Source organism: Geotrypetes seraphini, chromosome 3 (assembly GCF_902459505.1).
Source record: "Geotrypetes seraphini chromosome 3, aGeoSer1.1, whole genome shotgun sequence".
Lineage (NCBI taxonomy): Eukaryota > Metazoa > Chordata > Amphibia > Gymnophiona > Dermophiidae > Geotrypetes > Geotrypetes seraphini.
Genome location: NC_047086.1, coordinates 249,923,354 through 249,945,785, shown reverse-complemented (window position 1 = coordinate 249,945,785; position 22,432 = coordinate 249,923,354). Strand labels below are relative to the sequence as shown.

Below are 22,432 nucleotides of genomic sequence, written 5' to 3'. Positions count from 1 at the left end.
TCTGTAGACTACACCCACGTAGATAGAAGTTCCATCTTCTCTTTTCAGAGCAATCCATATCGCTTCTTCCTCTCCCCAGGTCCCTTGCATTTTGGTCGCTTGGATATTGATCTTTACATAGAGAGCTACTCCTCCACCTTTATGACCATCTCTGTCCTTCCTAAAAAGATTATATCCCGGTATGTTTGCATCCCATCCATGTGATTCACTGAACCATGTCTCTGTGATAGTAACAATATCTAGATCTGCCTCTAATATCAGGGCTTGCAGATCATGAACTTTGTTGCTTAGACTGTGAGCATTTGTGGTCATCGCTTTCCAGCTATTTTTCAGCGATAATCTCCTTTTTCGTATGGATTTTTGTGTCGTTTCACTTTCCGTTGCAATACTAAGAAATGAGTTGCTGATATTGCTTATGTTGCAGCCTTTACTACTATCACATCTTTTCTTTTGCCGGGGGTGGTCTCTATAATTGTCCTTCGTACATACACCACCCCCACCTTCTAGTTTAAATGCCTAGAAAAATATTGTCTAAATTTCTCTGCAAGGTTTCTTTTTCCTGCTGTAGTAATATGTAGCCCATCAGTGCAATATAGCTTCTTGTCCTTCCATGTATTTCCCCATCCTCCTATGTACCTGAAGCCTTCTTGATGACACCAGGCTCTGAGCCATCTATTAAAGTCCTCTGTGTTTTTCACTCTTTGCTCTCCTTTTCCATATGCAGGCAGTATTTCAGAAAAAGCTAAAGTCTTTACAAAAGGTTTCACGCCCTCACCAAGTGGTTGCACACGCCTGGTTTTTGTGGCGTCGGGGAAGCAGGGAGAAGGCAAAGCAAGTCTATCCGTGATCAACTCATGTTGCACTGGTCAATTGTGATTGGCCTTTTGGGCACTCCTGATCTAAACCCATACATAAGATGTCAAGAACAGAAAGCAGTAATAATTCTGTTGAATACTTGGGTTTATAGTCAAACTGAAAGTCATTTAGGATATTATGTCTGTCTCAAAAATCTTGCAACTGTCCTAAAACTATCTTTTCCAACACCTTAGCCCAAAAATTTAATGAAAATATTGGGTGAAAATGTTCCAATAATATCCCATCTATACGATTCTTTAATATAGGTTGAACAATAGCTTTCTTTAGCTTAGATGGAACATGAGCAGCAGACAAGGAATATGTAACTATTAACGAAACTGAGGATGTTAGCGAATTCACAATAATAACAAGTACACCAAGCAGACATGAGTCAATGGAACATGTAGCTTTATTTAATTGCTGAATTATGCTTTTTAGCTCTGATTCTGTTACAACCTCAAAATCAGACTATAACATATCCTGAGAAATTTCCACAAAATTCTAAAGAGCTCTTCTGAACTTTGGAGAGAAAAAAACTCTAAAAACTCCTGACTAGAGAGAGAACAATCGTTAGGTTGCAAAGCCCCTGAGGTGAATTTTTTTACAACTTATTTTGACAAATTTGCCACAGCCCCAGTTTTACAATCCAGAAACTCCTTCTTGGCCTCAAAGGTACTCTTGTACACCTCCAACAATTTTTGATAGGCCAACAAGGAGTCATGATCAGAGTTCCAGTTTATTCTTCCTTTTCAAATTTTTTTAAATTACATCCTGTGGGCCAATAGGATGTAATAATAATAATAATAATAATAAAAAAAAAGATTTAAAAAGGAAGTTTTGCTATTTATTTATCTATTTATTTATTATTTTAAAACCATTTTAAACGGTTTACAAAAGTGTTACATAGATAGGACCCTGAAGACATCAGCACAATGCGCGGCAGCGGCAAAGAAAGCAAACAGAATGTTAGGTATGATAAAGAAAGGAATCACGAGTAGATCGAGGAAAGTCATAATGCCGCTTTATAGAGCAATGGTCAGACCACACTTGGAATATTGTGTCCAACATTGGTCTCCAAACCTAAAAAAGGATATAAAACTGCTGGAGAGGGTGCAGAGACGAGCAACAAAGCTAATAAGAGGTATGGAGAATTTGAAATATGAGGAACGACTCAAGAAACTGGGACTGTTCTCCCTTAAGAAGAGGAGGCTGCGAGGAGACATGATCGAGACGTTCAAAATACTGAAAGGCATCGATAAAATAGAGCAGGAAAATAAATTATTTACATTGTCCAACGTGACAAGGACAAGAGGACATGGTTTGAAGCTAAGGGGGGACAAGTCTAGGACAAATGTCCGGAAGTTCTGCTTCACGCAGCGAGTGGTAGATGCCTGGAATGCTCTCCCAAAGGAGGTTATTAAGGAATCCACTGTGCTAGGATTCAAAGGCAAATTAGATGCACAATCTCCTTACGAGAGGCATAGAGGGATATGGGTGACTAAAACTACATCAGGTATACCTGACTGGGCCTCCGTGTGTGCGGATCGCCGGACTCGATGGACCATGGGTCTGATCCGGAGATGGCAGTTCTTATGTTCTTATGTTCTTACATACATAAAATTTTGCAACAGGTAAAACAGATGAACACAAGTAATTGAATCCTTCAGAAGATCAGTTTCCTAGTTGGATAATAGCTTTGATTGCCTAACTTCCCTTTTAATAAAAGCGCGGAAGAGGTTTTTAGCACCAGCTGGTGTGCTGAATGCTCTGTGTTGCTCCGACAGTCATAAGTTTCTATGAGCGTCGGAGTAGCGCAAAGCATTCAGTTCATCGGCCACTGCTAAAAACCTCTTCCATGTTTTTGTAAAAGTGGGGGGGGGGATAAATTCTTCTGGTCAGATTTTCACTCTACTTGCAGTAGATTATTCCTACTGACTAGACGTGGGAATACTTTGTGTGACGTCAGATTTTGTGGAACAGTGACATCATACCTACTGCCTGTGAACAAGCTGAAGTTTTCTTTTTAATAATAAATTCCTCCCAGCTCAGTTTGTTTCCTGCGGCATCTGGCCGAGCATAAATGTAGCTAGCTACTCTGATGCTCAAGTGCAGAGTGGCTGGCATTGCAACATTGCCATAGAATGCTCATTTTTCATCCTCTGCTGGTGTTACTGCAATTATCTTTTGTAAAGTGGGAGCTTTAAAGGTCAGAATTGTTCCTAAGCAATAGCTGCTGCAAGCAAGTTCATCCCTTCATGAACATAAAGAATTACCATACTGAGACAGACAGAAGGGCCATCAAGCCCAATATCCTGTTTTCAATAATGGCCAACCCAGGTCACAAGTACTGGGCAAGATCCCAAAGAGAGAAACAGATCTTATGCTGTTTATCCTAGGAATAAGCAGTTGATTCCCCCAAGTTTGGTTTGCATTATTTATTTATATCCTATCCTTATCCAGGGCAGGTTACAAACTTGCATACCAAAATATAAAATTACTTATAAAATACAACCCAGATCCAACATCAAACATACCTACAAAACAAACAAAATATCAGACAATAAAATACATCGGTGACCAGCACCTTAGTCATCACTCTTTATTCTTCCTAAATTTATTCAATTTCATACCCTGTATTTCATCTGACAAAAGAGATGCCATTTAAGCAATCTCTTGAAATTTAGCATATTCTGTTGTTGACGAATGCACCCAGTTCATCTTAATAAAGACTTATGGACTTTTGAAATTATCTAAACCTTTTTTAAACCCTGCTAAACTAACTGCTTTCACCACATTTTCTGGCAACAAATTCCAGAGTTTAGATGCATGTTGAGTGAAGAAATATTTTCTCCGGTTTGTTTTAAATCTGCTACTTAGTAGCTTCATTGCATGCCTCCTAATCCTAGAAATGTTGGACAGAGAAAACAAGTGATTCACTGTTCCACTCGCATCATCTTTAAGACTGAGATCATTGGTTCTTTTTTATATATCCCCCTATACTGGCTATACTCTAAATTGATATCTTTCTATATTTATTTTTTATAGAGCATTAGTTCTTCTTTCATAATCCCAATCACCATCTTATTTTTAAGGCTGAACAATAATGTAGCCACTACTTATGGGTTCCAAAGGCTTTCTAGCATTTCTATGTACTTAGCTTATTCAACATAGATACCAAGGACTCCCATTGAAGGTGACTGGATAACCCGGTATTTTAGATTTCATAGCTGGTGCCCAGCTCTACGGAGCATCTTTGTTTCACTCACAATTGAGCTTCTCCAGGAGGCCGATTAATGAAGGTTGGTGGAAGGAACCACGTTGATCAAAATTTTGGAAAAATGAAAAAAGTTCAAACAGTGGATTTGGATGCAGGCCCATTTTGATGATCTCCTGAAGAAGCTCAGTTGTGAGTGAAACGGAGACGCTTCGTAGAGCTGGGCACCACCTATGAAATCTAAAATACCAGGTCATTCAGTTACCTTCATTGGGAGTCCTTGGCATCTATGTTGAATAAGCTAAGAATATAGAAACGCTAGAAAGCCTTTGGAACCCATAAGCAGCGGCTACATTATTGTTCAGCCTTAAAAATAAGATGGTGATTGGGATTATGAAAGAAGGACTAATACTCATAATAAATAAATAGAAAGATATATATCAATTTAGAGTATAGTCAGTTTAGGGGGATATATAAAAAAGAACCAATGATAGCCAGCAATAGGCAGTTCTGACAAAGACAAGTTCTTAACATCAGACTGCTGCGAGCACTTGAGATTTCTATATCCCCGTTTAATATATATATGACCTATGGTATATTAATGATTTCTATTATTACATAAAGAGTTAGCCAATGTATTATATAATGTGAATGTAAAGATTAGAAATAAAAAGAAAAAAACGAAGAAAGTATTTCTCTAATTCATCAATTTTCATAGAAGAGGTTATTTCAAACATATGAGTTGACATACTTAAGGGCCACTGAGAGAATACAGCTTAGGTTGCTGGATTTAAACTTGGTGACATCAAGCCTTGAAGTTGTAGTCTAGTAGTAATCGCCATACACCTTCGACAGTCAATTTCACCAGGTTCTAATAAGAGCCTAAGTTAAGGAGGCCAAGCAAGACTTAAGAATTCTCACCTGGAGAGCTACAACAAGCATCCAGTGTTGGGAGAATGAGTATCTGTCTCTTCATGGTGTAGATTCCTTTTACAACAGAGAGTCTGTTTTTGTTTTGTTTTTTTTATAAATTCTTTATTCATTTTCAAAATTACATTAAGTGTAAAATACAGTGGTGCCTCACACAACGAACTTAATTGGTTCCAGGAGCAAGTTTGTTATGCGAAACGTTCGTTATGTGAAACGCGTTTTCCCATAAGAATACATGTAAAAAAAAATAATTCGTTCTGCAGCATAAAATATGCTAAGATGACATAAAAAAAGATAAATTTTTGGTTATTATTTTTATTTAGATACATCTAAAAACATAATTGTTTTTTAAAACAACACACATTTTTTAAATTTAAAGACAGACTAAGTAGAGTCTAATTTTACAGTGAGAGAGGGCAGAGTCTCAGCGGCAAAAACTGGGACTTAACTGTTCATTTTTTTTTTTTTTCTACCGTGTTTCCCCGATGATAAGGCAGGGCCATCAAATAAGACAGCCCCCCTTTTTAGAAAAAAATGTAAAATAAGGCACCCCCCCGCAAATAAGCCACCCACCGATACCTGCGCTTACCCGAATCGGGTGGTACGGTGGGTGACTCCGTGTGGTCCCTGGCACCCCCGACACGATCGGGGCAAGAGGGAGCTCAAGCCCTCTTGCCCCCCCGACTCCCCGACACGATCGGGGCAAGAGGGAGCCCAAGCCCTCTTGCCCCCCGACTCCCCGACACGATCGGGGCAAGAGGGAGCCCAAGCCCTCTTGCCCCCCCGACTCCCCGACACGATCGGGGCAAGAGGGAGCCCAAGCCCTCTTGCCCCGCCGATTCCCCAACTCCCCGACAATATCGGGCCAGGAGGGAGCCCAAGTCCTCCTGGCCACGGCGACCCCCTAACCCCACCCTGCACTACATTACGGGCAGGAGGGATCCCAGGCCCTCCTGCCCTCGACGCAAACCCCCCCTCCCCCCAACGACCGCCCCCCCCAAGAACCTCCGACCGCCCCCCCAGCCGACCCGCGACCCCCCTGGCCGACCCCCACGACACCCCCAACCCCCTTCCCCGTACCTTTCTGTAGTTGGCCGGACAGACGGGAGCCAAACCCGCCTGTCCGGCAGGCAGCCAACGACGGAATGAGGCCGGATTGGCCCATCCGTCCCAAAGCTCCGCCTACTGGTGGGGCCTAAGGCGCCTGGGCCAATCAGAATAGGCCCGGGAGCCTTAGGTCCCTCCTGGGGGCAGGGCCTGAGGCACATGGTCGGGTTGGGCCCATGTGCCTCAGGCCCCGCCCCCAGGAGGGACCTAAGGCTCCCGGGCCTATTCTGATTGGCCCAGGCGCCTTAGGCCCCACCAGTAGGCGGAGCTTTGGGACGGATGGGCCAATCCGGCCTCATTCCGTCGTTGGCTGCCTGCCGGACAGGCGGGTTTGGCTCCCGTCTGTCCGGCCAACTACAGAAAGGTACGGGGAAGGGGGTTGGGGGTGTCGTGGGGGTCGGCCAGGGGGGTCGCGGGTCGGCTGGGGGGCGGTCGGAGGTTCTTGGGGGGGGCGGTCGTTGGGGGGAGGGGGGGTTTGCGTCGAGGGCAGGAGGGCCTGGGATCCCTCCTGCCCGTAATGTAGTGCAGGGTGGGGTTAGGGGGTCGCCGTGGCCAGGAGGACTTGGGCTCCCCCCTGGCCCGATCGTGTCGGGGGGGCAAGAGGGCTTGGGCTCCCTCTTGCCCCGATCGTGTCGGGGAGTCGGGGGGGCAAGAGGGCTTGAGCTCCCTCTTGCCCCGATCGTGTCGGGGAGTCGGGGGGGCAAGAGGGCTTGGGCTCCCTCTTGCCCCGATCGTGTCGGGGAGTCGGGGGGGCAAGAGGGCTTGGGCTCCCTCTTGCCCCGATCGTGTCGGGGAGTCGGGGGGGGGCAAGAGGGAGCCAGGCGGAGAGAGGGCAGTTAAGCGCAGTGCCTGCGCGGAAGGATGCAGCTCGGGCGACTTCGTTGTGTGAAACGAAGTTCGTTGTACGAATCAAGACATAAAGTTCGTTGTGCGCAGCGTTCGCTGTGCGAGGCGTCCGTTATGCGAGGCACCACTGTATATTCATTCACAGTAACAATAAATACATCACTTATAAACAATCATTGATACATTATATAAATTTTTATCCCTTCCCCTTTCCCATCTCTCCCAACCATATATTCTGTTTTTGGTACTTATAAGAAACCTGTCAATTTAATAATAATAATAATAATTTTATTTCTTATATACCGCCAAAGCCATGGTAGTTCGAGGCGGTTTACAATAAGAGGAGCTGGACAGTCAGCGATATAGTTACAATATAGAAACAATGAATACAAGTACAAATAAGAAGAGCTGGACAGTCAGCGACGTAGTTACAATGTAGAAGCAATGGATTAAGTATACAGAATATGAGAGTTAATGAACACCAAATTCTTAGGTGACAAATCGGTTGAACAGTTTCGTTTTTACTTATTTTCTAAAACTAATATAGGATGAGGAGAGCATGATAATGTTACCCAGCCAGTCGTTCAGTTTACCTGCCTGGAAGGCTAGAGTTCTGTCCAGGAATCTTTTGTAACGACAGGCTTTTATTGTTGGGTGTGTAAATATGTGGATTTTACGTGTGGGCCTAATAGTGCAACCCAAATTGAAGTGGGAGACCAAGTACATAGGGGCCAAACCGAAGACTGATTTGAAACAGAGGCAAGAAAATTTAAATAAAACTCTAGCGTCGAGGGGCAGCCAGTGAAGTCTTTGATAATAGGGACTTATGTGTTCCCATTTTTTTTTTAAACTGAAAATCAGACGTACTGCTGAATTTTGAATAATTCAGAGTTTTTGAAGGGTTTTCTTGAAGGATTCCAAGTAAATAATGTTGCAAAAGTCCAGCGTGCTTAGAATAGAAGATTGTACTAGTAGACGGAATGATGCTGCATCAAAGTATTTTTTGATGGTTCTTAGCTTCCATTAATGTTGAGAAGCATTTTCTGGTCAGTAGATCCGTGTAAGCGTCTAAAGTAAGGTATCGGTCGAGAGTCCATAATTTTTATGGACTCGACAATAGGGAAGTCCTGACCGTTAAAGGAAATTTTTGAGTCTTTGATTTTATCGTTTGGGCTTGCCAGAAAAAAATTTGGTTTAATCTGAGTTAAGTTTCAGTTTGAATTCTGTCGTCCATAATTCGATTTGTTTTAGGACGAAAGCCAGGTGATTCTCTGTCTCGGAGGTTAGGTATCATATGTCATCTGCGTAGATATAGAATTTGACTTTTAAGCTTTGCAGTAGATTCCCCAATGGGGCAAAGTAGATGTTAAACAGGGTAGGGGATAAAGGGGAGCCCTGCGGAACTCCGCAAGTGTTTTTGTCCATCTGCAGGATTGTTTGTTATTACTATGGACTTGGTAAGATCGTTTACCAGTCCATTAGATTGCTGGCCCCTCCCTAGTCTAAATGGTATCTATTTGGATGTTTCTAACTAGGACTTTTTTTGGGGGGGGATTGAAAATTGTGAATAAAGTTAGACATCCTGACAGCTTAGACCAGGGCTTCCCAAGTCCGGTCCTCAAGATCTGCTGGCAGGCCAGGTTTTCAGGATATCCACAATGAATATGCATGAGAGAAAGATTTGCATACCAAGAAGGCAGTGGAGGCAAATCTCTCTCGTACATATTCATTGTGGATATCCTAAAAAACTGGGCAGCCCTGACCTAGACGTTTTGGTGTCCAAATAGGGGATATTTGGAAAAAAATAAATTTGAATGTCTTGTTCAAAAATGGCAGTTTCTCTGCCTTCGGCTTTAGATGTTTTGCGGACTTAGACTTAACACTGGATTCATTTTCAAACCTGAAGCAAAAGTCCAAAACAGTTATTTCTTGATAAATGGGAGATATGTTAAGCCAGAACACAATATCGATCAAAAATTACATCATGGGGATTTATTCAAAGAAATCAGTTTTTGGATTTCTCATATTTGCATTCTCAATGGTTACCGTGTTTTGGATTTTCAGGGCAAATTATACCACCTGAATGAAAACTGAACTTTTCAATATCTTTAACCCTATCAGTCTTCCATTTCAAAATGTGTAGATCCTATGAGCAGGTGTACGAGTACAAAAATGGGTTCATTGATCTTATCATTCTGACTACTGTAAAATATTATTTGGTCTTATTTAGTATCTGTATATTTTGTGCTTGTTTTGATTCACTAACTCAGATGCTCCCTCCCTCCTGCTAGAACCCCCGAAGCCCTCCCACCCTCTGAATGTCACTTCCTCCTGCCAGAAACCCATCCCCCCCTAAGATCATCGGCAGGAGGTATTCCCAGTCTCTTCTTCTGGACCCCCCCCCCCCAACAAACCCACCTGGACCCTACCAATACCTTTTTTAGTTGGCCGGCTGGAGGGATGCTTACTCCCTCCGGCCGGCAGGTCCACCTCCACTGAATATCAGGCCTTCCCTTTCCCGGTACATCGTGGGCCTGGGTCAATAAGGGCTTTAGACCTCTCCCCGGTGTATCCCACAATGCACCAGGAAGAGGAAAGCCCGCCATTCAGTGGGGGCAGGACTGCCAGCCAGAGGGAGTAAGCATCCCTCCATCTGGCCAACTAAAAAAGGTCCTGATGGGGTCCAAGTGGGCTGGGGGAGGGGGATGTCGGGGTGCCAGGAGATGTTTTGGGGGAGTGGGGGTTCTGCTCCCTCCTGCTGGGGGATGTCTTGGGGGGAGGGGTTTCCAGCAGGAAGGAGTGGGAATCCCTCCTGCTGGGGGATGTCTTGGGGTGGTGGCAGGAGGAATTCGGCCCATAACACCCAGAAGATCTTTTAGAGGTTCTGGAATTACTGATCTGGTCACATTTATTTAAAATGTTTTTAGTCCATCTAAAGCTAGATGGATTACATAATGTACCTCAGGTCTTTATCTGCCGTCATTTACTATGTTACTATGTAATAATAAAACAGAAGGATAAAGCATAGCACATACAGGCGCTCATTTTCACACAAAGAAACCTATGGTACTTTGTGTGTCTAAGTGCTTTGAAAATGAGCCCCACAACCTTTTCCTAATCCATCACTAAAACATAACACTGTCTGAACAAACTCAAGCTAAAAATGCCTGTGCAAACACAGTTGCCTTTTAAATTCAGAAAAATCTGGAAGAATGTATCTTTGTCTCTATCTGCATATGTTTCTATATTCTGTCCCTCCATATTTAATTGCTGTGTGTTCAGTTACCAACTTCAAATGAAAAATTGATGGTGAATATTTAACAGGGTTCACTCTTCTGAATGTTGCACAGTGTTTCAGTCTGTAGATTCCTCTCTAGTGTGCTATGGTTTCCAGTGCAAATCACCCTCTGCTGGTTGTTTTTCCCCTTCAAGCCTCAAATTGTTCTTACAACTGAAATTAACTTAATTTCTTTCCACAGAGAAACACGTTTCAGGCTATATTAGCCTCAGATGAATCTACTTCCTATGCCATATTTATTTATCCAGAAGATGGTTTGCAGTTCTATGGCACGCAGTCTAAGAAGGCCTACAGTGGTGATGAAAAGATATTTGCGAAAGTTGGATTTGGCAAAGGCACCGGAAGTTTCCTTTTCTGGAAAACACAGGGGGCCTATAATGAATTTGCCAACGATGAGCAGTCTTTGAAAAATTTAGTCAGGTATGTTTTATAGCATAGTTAATTAGTCCTTACTTTTCAGTAGTTCCTGCATTAAATCTCTGGTTTAATATACTTTTATACTGGGGGTGGTTTTCAGTTCAAAGATTTTATTGATTTTAATATACAGCAAGAAAAGGAAATGTTAACAAGGCAAGATACAAATACTCATACACGTCTCTTTCTAGATTGAAAAATATAATTGACCTGTAATGGTTTGCTGACTGTGGTGGAAGGAAAGCACTTTTCCTACCTCTACCTCAGTTTATGTAGCTGCAATTGGAAAGTACAACATTACAAATTCTCATTTTATTTGTGATCTGTTCAGATTAGCAATAAGATTATTTATTCTGGATAATGCTGCAAATTCAACAACCTAATGCAGTGGACCAGCACAATGTTGTCATTTTAAAATACTTTATTGCCACATAAATGTGCAGCTACATTTCCCTGGGTAACAGGAGATTGTATGATGCTAAAATGCAGCATAGGAAACAGCATCTAAAGAATGTCTTCCTGCTGGTTGTTTCTCCTTTCTGGGCCACTAGCTAGAATTTATCATACAGGAATATCACCTGTTAATACCTGGTAGGGATAGGAATAGGAAAATGGCCACATCCCTACATAAACATGAGTGATTGATACAGTATAGTGTTTCAACAAGGGATCTAAGAGGAAAGAGAACAAGGAACCGGCGTGGCTTACTTTAGCGGTGAAGGAAGCGATCAGAGACGAGAAGACTTCGTTTAAGGAATGGAAAAGGTCAAAAACGGACAAAAACTGGAAAAAGCACAAACGGCATCAAAGCAGGTGCCATAAGGTGATAAGAGGGGCCAAAAGAGACTACGAGGAAAAAATAGCCAAGGAGGCAAAAAACTTCAAGCCGTTCTTTCGATATATCAAGGGGAAACGACCCGTGAAGGAAGTGGTGGGGCCGTTGGACGACCATGGGAGTGCTAAAGGAAGACAAAGCCATTGCTGACAAACTGAACACATTTTTTTGAGTCTGTATTTATAAGAACATAAGAACATAAGAAGTTGCCTCCACTGGGTCAGACCAGAGGTCCATCCTGCCCAGCGGTCCGCTCCCGCGGCGGCCCATCAGGTCCGCGACCTGTGAAGTGGTTTCTGACCATTTCTTTAACCTACCTCAAGTTCTATCTGTACCCCTCTATCCCCTTTTCCTTCAGGAACCTATCCAAACCCTCCTTGAACCTCTGTACAGATTTCTGGCCTATCACATCCTCCGGAAGCGCGTTCCATGTGTCCACCACCCTCTGGGTAAAAAAGAACTTCCTAGCATTTGTTCTAAACCTATCCCCCTTCAATTTCTCCGAGTGGCCCCTAGTGTTTGTGGCTCCCCTCAGTTTGAAGAATCTGTCCCTATTCACTTTCTCTATGCCCTTTAGGATTTTGAAGGTTTCTATCATGTCCCCTCTAAGTCTCCTTTTCTCCAGGGAGAACAGCCCCAGCATTTTTAACCTGTCAGCGTATGAAAAATTTTCCATACCTTTTATCAGTTTAGTCGCTCTCCTTATGAAGAGGATATACACAACATACCGGAATCCGACAGGCTATACACAGGAAACGAAGATGGGAAACTGACTGGGTTGACGGTCAGTCTAGAAGAGGTATGCAGGCAGATTGATAGGCTTAAAAACGATAAATCCCCGGGACTGGATGGCATCCATCCAAGGGTAATCAAGGAACTGAAAGGGGCTATAGCTGAACTGCTTCAACTAATAGCCAGTCTGTTGATCAAATCAGGAAGGATTCCGGAAGACTGGAAAGTGGCAAATGTTACGCTGATCTTCAAGAAAGGTTCGAGGGGAAATCCGGGAAACTACAGACCTGTTAGTCTGACCTCGGTACCCGGAAAGATGGTAGAGGCGCTGATAAAAGACTGCATCATTGATCACCTTGATGGACACGATCTGATGACGACCAGCCAGCACGGCTTTGGCAAAGGAAGATCTTGCTTGATGAACTTGCTGTACTTCTTCGAGGGAGTAAACAGGCAGATAGACAAGGGTGACCCGGTCGACATTGTATATTTGGATTTTCAGAAGACGTTTGACAAAGTTCAACATGAGCAACTACTTTGGAAAATTGCGAGCCATGGAATCGAGGGTGAAATACTCATGTGGATTCAAAACTGGCTGGCGGGTAGAAAACAGAGAGTGGGGGTGAATGGGACACTACTCGGACTGGAAAAACGTCACGAATGGAGTGCCACAGGGTTTGGTGCTCTTCAACATATTTATAAACGACCTGGAAATTGGTACGAGTGAGGTGATTAAATTTGCAGATGATACGAAGTTATTCAGGGTAGAGAAGATGCAGAGAAGGTTATCATGCCACTGTACTGGGCCATGGTATGCCCTCACCTGGAATACTGCGTCCAGCACTGGTCACCGTACATGAAGAAGGACATGGTACTACTCGAAAGGGTCCAGAGAACAGCGACTAAAATGGTTAAGGGGCTGGAGGAGTTGTCGTAAAGTGAGAGATTAGAGAAACTGGGCCTCTTATCCCTTGAAAAGAGGAGACTGAGAGGGGACATGATCGAAACATTCAAGATAATGAAAGGAATAGACTTAGTAGACAAAGACAGATTGTTCACCCTCTCCAAGGAAGGGAGAACAAGAGGGCAATCTCTAAAGTTAAAAGAGGATAGATTCCGTACAAACGTAAGGAAGTTCTTCTTCACCAGGAGAGTGGTGGAAAACTGGAACCCTCTTCCGGAGGCTGTTATAGGGGAAAACACCCTCCAGGGATTCAAGACAAAGTTAGACAAGTTCCTGCTAAACTGGAATGTATGCAGGTAGGGCTAGTCTCAGTTAGGGCACTGGTCTTTGCCCTAGGGGCCGCTGCGTGAGCGGACTGCTGGGCCCGATGAACCACTGGTCTGACCCAACAGCGGCAATTCTTATGTTCTTGACAAAAGTTGCTTTGCTGCATACATAGAAAAGGCTGGATAAATAGAGACATGTGCAGGCTCTGTAGCACAGAACTGAAGACTATTTCCCACCTTTTGATTGGGCGCAGAATGCTGATGTCAGAAAGTTTGTATACAGAAATGAACACTAAGGTAGTGTGACTCATCCATTAGAAGCTGTGTAAAGACTATAATGCCATGGTATCATAGAAATACTGAAATCATGACTCTAACAGGGGTTTACAATGCACATTTTTTAAGCTGCATTTTGAAAGGGTGCTCAGAGGAGTATGTTTAGAGATGAAGAGTAAAGCATGAGTGCGTCATCTAAAATGGCCCGGATGCCCCATAGGAGGGGTCTTAGGCGTCCGGGCTAATCAGAGCCTCAGGGCCCGAGGGGCTTTATATAACCTGGGCCAATCAGAGCCTCAGGCCCCTCTCCAGTGCATCCCAAGATGCACCGGGGAGGGGAAGGCCCATTTTAGATGATGCAGGTAACTGGGAAGAGGGAGTCAGCGACCCTCCAGGTCATCTATTTGAGGTAAGGGGGAGGGGAAAGTGGAGACGGGGGAGGGGGGGTCACTTGTCAGCGGGGAAAAGTGGGCATCTCTTCCACTGCAGGGGGAGGGAGTCAGGTTGCGGCCGGGATTATATGGCAGCGGGAGAGTGTGGGCATCTCTCCTACTGCAGGGGGTGTTGCTGCCAGGATTTTAGGGCAGTGGGAGAGTGTGGGCATCTCTCCCGCTGCAGGGGGTGTCGCCGCCATTCCAGGGGGGTGGGTGTTTGCTGCCACTGCTGCAGGGAAGAGGTGTTGTGATACAGTGGAGAGAATGGGCATATCTCCTACTGCATCACAATACAGGGGCTTTCTAGCAGTCTCTGACACTGACCGGCACCCCTGGACCAGTTGCTTATTTTTGTCGCCAAAAGCCACTTTTTGAAAATTGCTTGGCATTTTTTAAGAATCCACCAGAGGGCTCATTTCAATGTTGAAGAGCCCATTACATGTCAATGTCACAGACTGTTAAAAACCTTGCTAAAGACAGAGATAATACCTTATGATAATCTGCCACTAAACTGCCAGAAAACAGTTTAGAGACGGCATTAAAGTTTTGAGAATCTGGGTCTGAGTGACTTAAAACACAAACTTTGAGCAATAATGTTCTGTTAGTATATAAGGCTTTATAGATATCTTCAAGCAGCTGTGTATCTCCAACAGCTCTGATATCAAGACAATTAACACTGACCCTGTGCCTTAACTAATGTGTTTTACTCGCTGACTTGACATTTTTATTGGCATTTTAGGAGCAGCAATTCTGGTAAGCAAGGAGTTTGGGTCTTTGATATTAGCAGTTCATCTTCCAGCATTGTGGCAGCCCAGATAGCCAGCATTTTTAAAGGAATCCCTGAGACTGTTAACCAGCACAACTCCCATGATGGAGAGTCACAGAATGTTGGCCATGGCAAGAGTTTCACTGAAGAGCATTCAACTTCATCCATCTATCAGCCCCCTGATGCAATAGGTGAAGGGCATCAAGAAGTGTTGTATGAAGTTCCCAGCAACCGAGGAGACCAGCAGTATGACATTCATAATCCTCAGCCAGCTGCAGCTGAAGATCCACAATATAAAATTCATCAGCAAGCATCCCCTGAGCATTCCATCATTAAGCAAGACGCCAACATAACTCCCTTGGATATCCAGCCTGCTCGGTTTGATGTCCCACAGTTCCCCCAGCAGAATCCTGAAATTGTGGTCGTGGATGAAGAATTTGATAACACTGGAGTTGGTAAGGTCAATGAAACTGCAGAGCTTTGGAAATCTCTAGCAGATTAGCCAAATACAATTTATGATTTTTTTTAACCTTGTGAATCCATACTGGTTTAATTTTTATCTATATAAAACCCCTTGGGTTCAGCTGTTAAACAGTACGACTTGAATGGATAGTAGAGCAAAATGATGCAAATGTATTGGGCATGTTAACTGTTAATGTGCCTTTTAACCTCTAAGAAAATCAGCCTTATAAGATTCTTTCTATGTATATATCTGTTATTCCCTTCTCTAAATGTATCGTTACCTCCTCAAACAACTTCATCTAACAGGGTCAGCTTAATATCTTTTTGTTTCGGAGCAAACAAGCAAACAAATCTCTAACTACCCCCCCTCCCCCACCCCCGGCTCCCTAGCTGCTAATACTGAATGGGACAAAAAGGTGATCAGACCATTGCCTTGGTGATCTATCCCATTCCATTGCCTTTGTCCTTATTCAGGGAAGGACTAAGGATTAGGCAAACTAGGTATGTGCCTAGGGCCTAAATGTTTACTACTACTATTACTTAATCATTTCTATAGCAGTGCTGCGTACAATCCCTGCTTACAATCTAATTTAAAATAGCCAAGAAGGACAAAAATAAAACCAGCCTTTTCTCCTAGATTTAAGTTCTCTCAGTTGTGCTATTTCAATAGCTCCCAAGGAAGATTTTTTTTCCCCCCCTGGTAAATCAGCAAGTGGCTGAAAAGAGTTGGAGGTGACTCCAGAAAGTATTTCTTCACCGAAAGGGTGGTCGATCATTGGAACGAGCTCCCACTGCAGGTGATTGAGGCCAACAGCGTAGCAGATTTTAAAAATAAATGGGATATTCACGTGGGATCTCTAGAGTGGGCAGACTTGATGGGCTTTGGCCCTTTTCTGCCGTCATTTTTCTATGTTTCTATGACAAGAGCCACCACTGCTCTCAGAGGTCTATCTATCCTCCTTAACCTCTGTTTGTTGTTCTCAAGTTGGCAGGAAGAGTCGACATGCAGCGCTTTTAACCTGCTACCTGCTTTTTACTCTGCTGATTTTTCTTTAGTATGAATCATAGAGGGAAGGTGCAGCTTTGTAGGAGTTAAAAAATATATGCATATTTCAAGGCAGAGGGCAATGTGCTTCTTTTTTTGGTCTTACTCAAATTTAAATAACATATAGCACCTAATGACCTTTGCTAATACATTTCGGGCTGGATTTCTTAAACGGCGCCGGTATCGGTGGCTGCCGAGTGTGTCAATTGCACATAGGTGCCATTTATAGAATGGCATCTATGTGCGATTTTTAAAGGCCTACTTTTAAGGCGCTGGTCTTACACCTATGGAGGCGCAAAGGGACGCTTATATACACCTAAGGCCACTTCCAGTGAAAACCATGCCCCTGCTGGCCTTAAGCGTCCATAGGCTTCCCTTTGCACCTCCATAGATGCAACACCGGTGCCTTACAAAAATGTGCCCCCTTATTGATCATTAAGGCGGAGTTAGGGCACCTACCTCCGCCTAACTGCAGCGCGTCATTTACAGAATTTGTTTCTCGATGTGCCCTTGGTATTCCAGTGCCTGGAATTCCTTTTTCATATTACCCATAAAGAACCTACCTAAAAGCACATTCTGCTGTAACCTTTCTGAGATATCACTGAATACATCTAAAACCTGTCCTGCTATTTCTTCATGCCTGTTGTTATCTGCTGACTTGATTTCTTGTCTAGTTTTCTGATGAGGAAAAATATTACTCTGTTTTTAGTGATGCATTTATCACAGTGAACTTTTCCTGATGGACTTTAGTATGTCCATGGGCTGAGGTTTTTACTGAGGAAAGGTATTAGTCATCATATTTCTGTTTTGCTCTTTCTTTTCAGTATTCCAATATAATACAGGCAATCAGCAAACCTGTGCTACTAACCGCCATCGGTGCTCTGTATATGCTGTGTGCAGAGACTATTCAACTGGCTTTTGTTGCAGATGTGTGCCTGGCTATTATGGCAATGGACGGCAATGTGTTGAAGAAGGTAGCTTTTCATTTTTTTTTTACTTATTTAATGACATGCTAGGTTGTCATTCTTGTGATTTTAAAAATCGATGTACTGTACTTTACTTTTAACATGTAGCAAAAATAGCTGTGTTTTGATCATCAACGGTGCAGAGACGCCTTCTGTAGTTCCTGATATTAACATATGTTGAATATAGTAGGAATAGTCACTTGGTCAGACTGTACAGAGAAATCGGAGAGAACAGTCCCTCTTCCCTGTAAAGTTTTGCAAATGATAATGGCAATGACTGGTGTCAAAGCACTCCAAATAAAAAAAAGTATTTGTTAGAGATGCATGTTCATTGAAAAACTAATGAATAAAAATATTATTGGTTCATGGCTGTTTAAACCAGGGGTGTCCAACCTGCGACCACATGAAGTATTTTGTGCGGCCCCGGTCGAGGGTGATACAGTGTTTTCCTCTGCTGCCCCCGGGTGTTTACCGTCTTGCCGGCTCCCTCCTCTGTCTTGCTGCAGTGTTTGTGCAGCCCCAGAAACTTTTTTTTTTTTTTTTTTGGCTAATGCGGCCCAGGGAAGCCAAAAGGTTGGACACCCCTGGTTTAAATGAACCAAATAACTGTGGAGCTGATATTGTTTTCGGAACAGTTGTGGTCTATGGAGCCAGATATAACAGAGCTGCTTTGGGAGGGGGAGAAGGAAGAAGCAGGAGTCACTTTGACAATCATGTAGGAACTTTTTGACAGATATCCAAACAAGCCTATCCTGCTTCTCTTCTACCAAATTCCGCAGCTGCCGATGCCAGCAGCTGAGCAGGAAACTAAAAGCAAATTCATGAGGTCATATATTGGTTACTGACCTTGTATATTTGTGTCAATATGCAGTTGTTACAGTCAATGTTTTGTTTGTAAATATTGGCCACAGCAGTTAAAGATAATCCAGATATATAGCACTGTTATCTGAATTACGAGTGATGCTGAATATCTGAATAGAGTGGCAGTATTCAAACTACTATCTGGATATAGTTAGGACAACATTAATCCCTACTGGTAGTATTATGAGACTACCACTAAGGGTTGATTGGTGCCATTTTAACCTCAGCTCCACAGAGCAGGAACATTTAGGGGGTTGCCTTTTTCTCACCATAAGTTACCAGGGAAACACCTATTAAGTGCTGATGTGATGTTTTATGTTATGTTATATTATATTATGTTAATTTTACTACATGCTTATATTCCGCATCTGCCTTCGCAAGTTCTGTCCCGATTATAAAAGATTTCTAACTGGTTGGAAACAGTATAACAAGAGCTACAAGTTTTTAAGTGCTTTGCAGAACAGTTGGTAGCTTTTAATCTATCTAATAATATTAGGTAAGAGTTCCAAGATAAAGCAGCCCAATATACAAAGGAAGAATTCAAAATTATAACAGATATGTTCTTTATAATGACTGGAAACATAGCAGTAATTGGATGTGTGGATTGTAGTAGTCATCTTTACAAAGAAGAGATATCAGATTTGTTATATACGATACGTATAAAGGTGCAGTACTGCATAGTATTGTAAGAAATGGTGGTGCCTCAGCCAATCGGGAGCTTCCTTAGGAATCTAAGGAAGTCCCTGATTGGCCATTGTTTTAGACTCCTCCCTAAGGAAGTCCCTGATTGGCTGAGACGCCACAGGCCCCTCCCAATGGAGGAGCCCGAGGCGCCTCAGCCAATCAGTGCCTTAGGCCCCTCCCCATGCATCAGATGATTCATCGGGGCGTGGCCTAAGGCCAGTAGAACGGCAGAAGCAGGAGGACTTTGCCTTCCTCTGCTCCAGAAGACGATCACGAGAGGCCTCATGAGCAGGAGGGACTGGGCACCCCTATTGCTCCCAACAATTTTAAAGGTACGGGGAGGGGTTGGGCTGGGCCCGGCCAGGTGGCATTTAAGATAGCAGGAGGGAGTTGGCTTCCCTCCTGCCTTGTGTTGGCGGGGCCTTGGCGCTGGAGGGTAGTCATCACTGCGCTGGGGGCATCAGCACGGAGATAAGTGCGGAGGGGCATCGGCGCACGGGGGTGTGTGATTTTTTTTTTTTTTAATTTTAACTTTTTTTACATAGGCCAGGGAGCCCGTTGTTTTAACCCGTGGGTTAAAACCACGGGCTTGTAGTGCGGGGAAGGGCAGGAGAGGTTCAGGGCAGCAGAGAGCAGGGCCAGTAGAGAGCAGGGCTGGAGCTGGAGAGTCGAAAAGACGTTTTCGACTGGTCCCCAGCAGTCACTTTTTGGGTTGATCGGCCAGCCTAGTCGGATTGGGGAAATTTGTTTAGTGAATCGCGTCCCTACCTACTTTGCATGCCATTCCCCTCATTTGCATGCACGGATTGGAAGTGGATCGCAGGAGAGGTTAGTGAATCTGGCTGGAGGGAAATTTGGTCGCTAAGGGGTCGCAAACCGATCAGTTTGCTTAGTGAATGTAGCCCTTAGTATCTAGACCTTGGTTTGCTCGTTAGTAGCTAAAGGTAGGTCATTACTTGGTCAATGGCAAAATTCTGTGTTCATACAATTTGATCTTTCTACCTACCTAGTTGACCAAAATTTACTTTTATTTATATTACAAAATTGGGGTTTAGAGTGAAAAGTATTAAATTGGATACGTGAGTTTTTGTCTCATTATTTATATAAAGTTAAAATGAATAATCTGCTAAACACAGGTTGGAAAATAGGTTTGTGGGGTGCCACGGGGTTCACCCCTCTTTCTGATACTTTTTAGCATTATAGGCTCCTTTTACAAAGGCCTTAACGTGTGGAATAACGCGCGCTAGCCACTACCGCCTCCTCTTGAGCAGGCGATAGTTTTTCGGGTAGCGCGCGCTAATCCGGTGCGTGCGCTAAAAACGCTAGCGCACCTTTGTAAAAGGAGCTCTATGATGCAATTTTGGGGTAAAACATTAGAACTATATAACTTGTTTAGTTGTATCTTGTTAGCTTTTGGCAATCCGAATTTAGATTGGATCTTGTTAAAAGCAGTGCTTAATACTGTTGAACATTGGGGTTTGTCCCACAAATTGAAAATAAATAAAGTTTCTTTGGTTAAGACTCCAGAATCTGGCTAGAACAGACATTTTGTCAACTATATTATGTGTATAACCAATATGTTAACTGCATAGTTTTATGCGATATATAAATTTGTAAATAAATAAACTATAGGTCAGAATAATTATGTGTTTGATATGCAAACCAGAGTTCTGGGAGTCCAATTAGATAATTTACTGGCTGTGGAATATCAAATTAAATTGGTTAGTAAGAAAGCCTTCAGTCTTTTAAGAAAACTGCAGGTAGTATATAAATATTTGGATACAGCAGTGTTTGCAATTGTAGTTCAATCACTTATATTTCCTTTGATGGACTATTGTAATATAGTATTTCTGGGAGTTTTGAAGAGACTACAGACAGTACAGAACACTGCAGTCAGGGCCATTTTTTTGATTTCTAATTCACGCAATACACACAAGGATAAATTTTAAGCTGTGCATGTTGATTTTTAATATTCTGTATTGCCAAGGACGATCTTATCTCCTGGAATTAGTCTCCTCATTAGTACGTAGACAAAGTCATGATTTGAGGGTACAGTATTACCTTCAATTTCTCTCCCCAAAACAAAGTAAATTATTTAACATAACACTTTTATTTGTATACCGCAATACCTTCCAGTTCTGGAAGGCATCTTTTTATTATCAGGCCCCTTTAATTTGAAATGCGCTGCCTTTTTCAATTAGATCAGAAGCTTGTTACTCTGCTTTTAGGAAGCTCTTAAAAACATTTTTCTATTTAAGAAGTTTTTATCTTGAAATTTATTATGTATGCTTATTCACTTATAATTTTATTATTTTTAACTGGATTTGTTTCCGGTACTTAATTCTATTGTAATCTGCTATAAGGACTTTGGCGGAATACAAATGGTAATGTAAGAACATAAGGAGTGCCTCTGCTGGGTCAGACCAGAGGTCCATCTTGCCCAACAATCCGCTCACGTAGCGGCCCATCAGGTCCAGGACCTGTATAGTGATCCTCTATCTATACCCTTCTATCCCTTTTTTCTTCAGGAATTAATCCAATCCCTTCTTGAACCCCGATACCGTACCCTGTTCTATCACACCCTCTGGAAGTGCATTCCAGGCATCCACCACTCTTTGGGTGAAGAAGAACTTCCTAGCATTGGTTCTGAATCTGTCCCCTCTTAATTTTTCCGAAAGCCCTCTCGTTCTTGTAGCTTTCGAAAGTTTGAAGAACCTGTCCCTCTCCACTTTCTCTATGCCCTTCATGATCTTGTAAGTCTCTATCATGTCCCCTCTAAGTCTCCGCTTTTCCAGGGAAAAGAGCCCCAGTTTCTCTAATCTCTCAGCATATGAAAGGTTTTCCATAACTTTTATCAATCGTGTCACTCTTTTCTGAACCCACTCGAGTATCACCATATCCTTCTTAAGGTACAGCGACCAATATTGGATGGAGTACTCCAGATGCGGATGCACCATAGTCCAGTACAAAGGCAGAATGACCTCTTTCAATCTGGTTGTAATGACTTGCTTGATAATACCTAGCATTCTATTCGCCTTCTTAGAGGCCGCTGCGCACTGTGCCAATGGCTTCATTGTGTTGTCCACTATTACCCCCAAGTCCTTTTCTTGGGTACTTTCACCCATTACCAGCCCTCCCATCGTATAGCTGTACTTGGGGTTTCTGTTCCCTACATGCAAGACTTTACATTTCTCTACATTAAACTTAATCTGCCATCTCATCGCCCACTCTTCTAGCTTGTTTAGGTTCCTTTGTAGTTCCTCACAGTCCTCTTTAGTCCCAACTCCACTAAATAGTTTGCATGGGAATGTTACCTACCCATATAAATACTGCTGTTACACATGTAGAGGCATCTAAAATAAGGGCCTTAAGCACCTATGGCGTAGCTGTGGGCGGGCCTGGACAGGTCTTTCCCACCCAATCTCATCTCGGGCCCATCCAGGCTTTCTCATGGAAAGAGCATGTGCTGGTGCTGGTG

The 22,432-nt window shown here is 43.1% G+C and overlaps 1 protein-coding gene across 1 annotated transcript in view; it reads left to right on the top strand.

Annotated features, from left to right (window-relative positions):
- The window catches only part of NID1 (nidogen 1), a 165,637-nt gene that overhangs the window by 30,226 nt on the left and 112,979 nt on the right, over positions 1-22,432 (top strand). Inside the window, exons 3-5 of the mRNA XM_033938047.1 lie at positions 10,432-10,670; positions 14,911-15,392; positions 17,269-17,418. Of these exons, the coding sequence (XP_033793938.1) occupies positions 10,432-10,670; positions 14,911-15,392; positions 17,269-17,418 (871 nt within the window). The remainder of the gene's footprint in view (positions 1-10,431; positions 10,671-14,910; positions 15,393-17,268; positions 17,419-22,432) is intronic.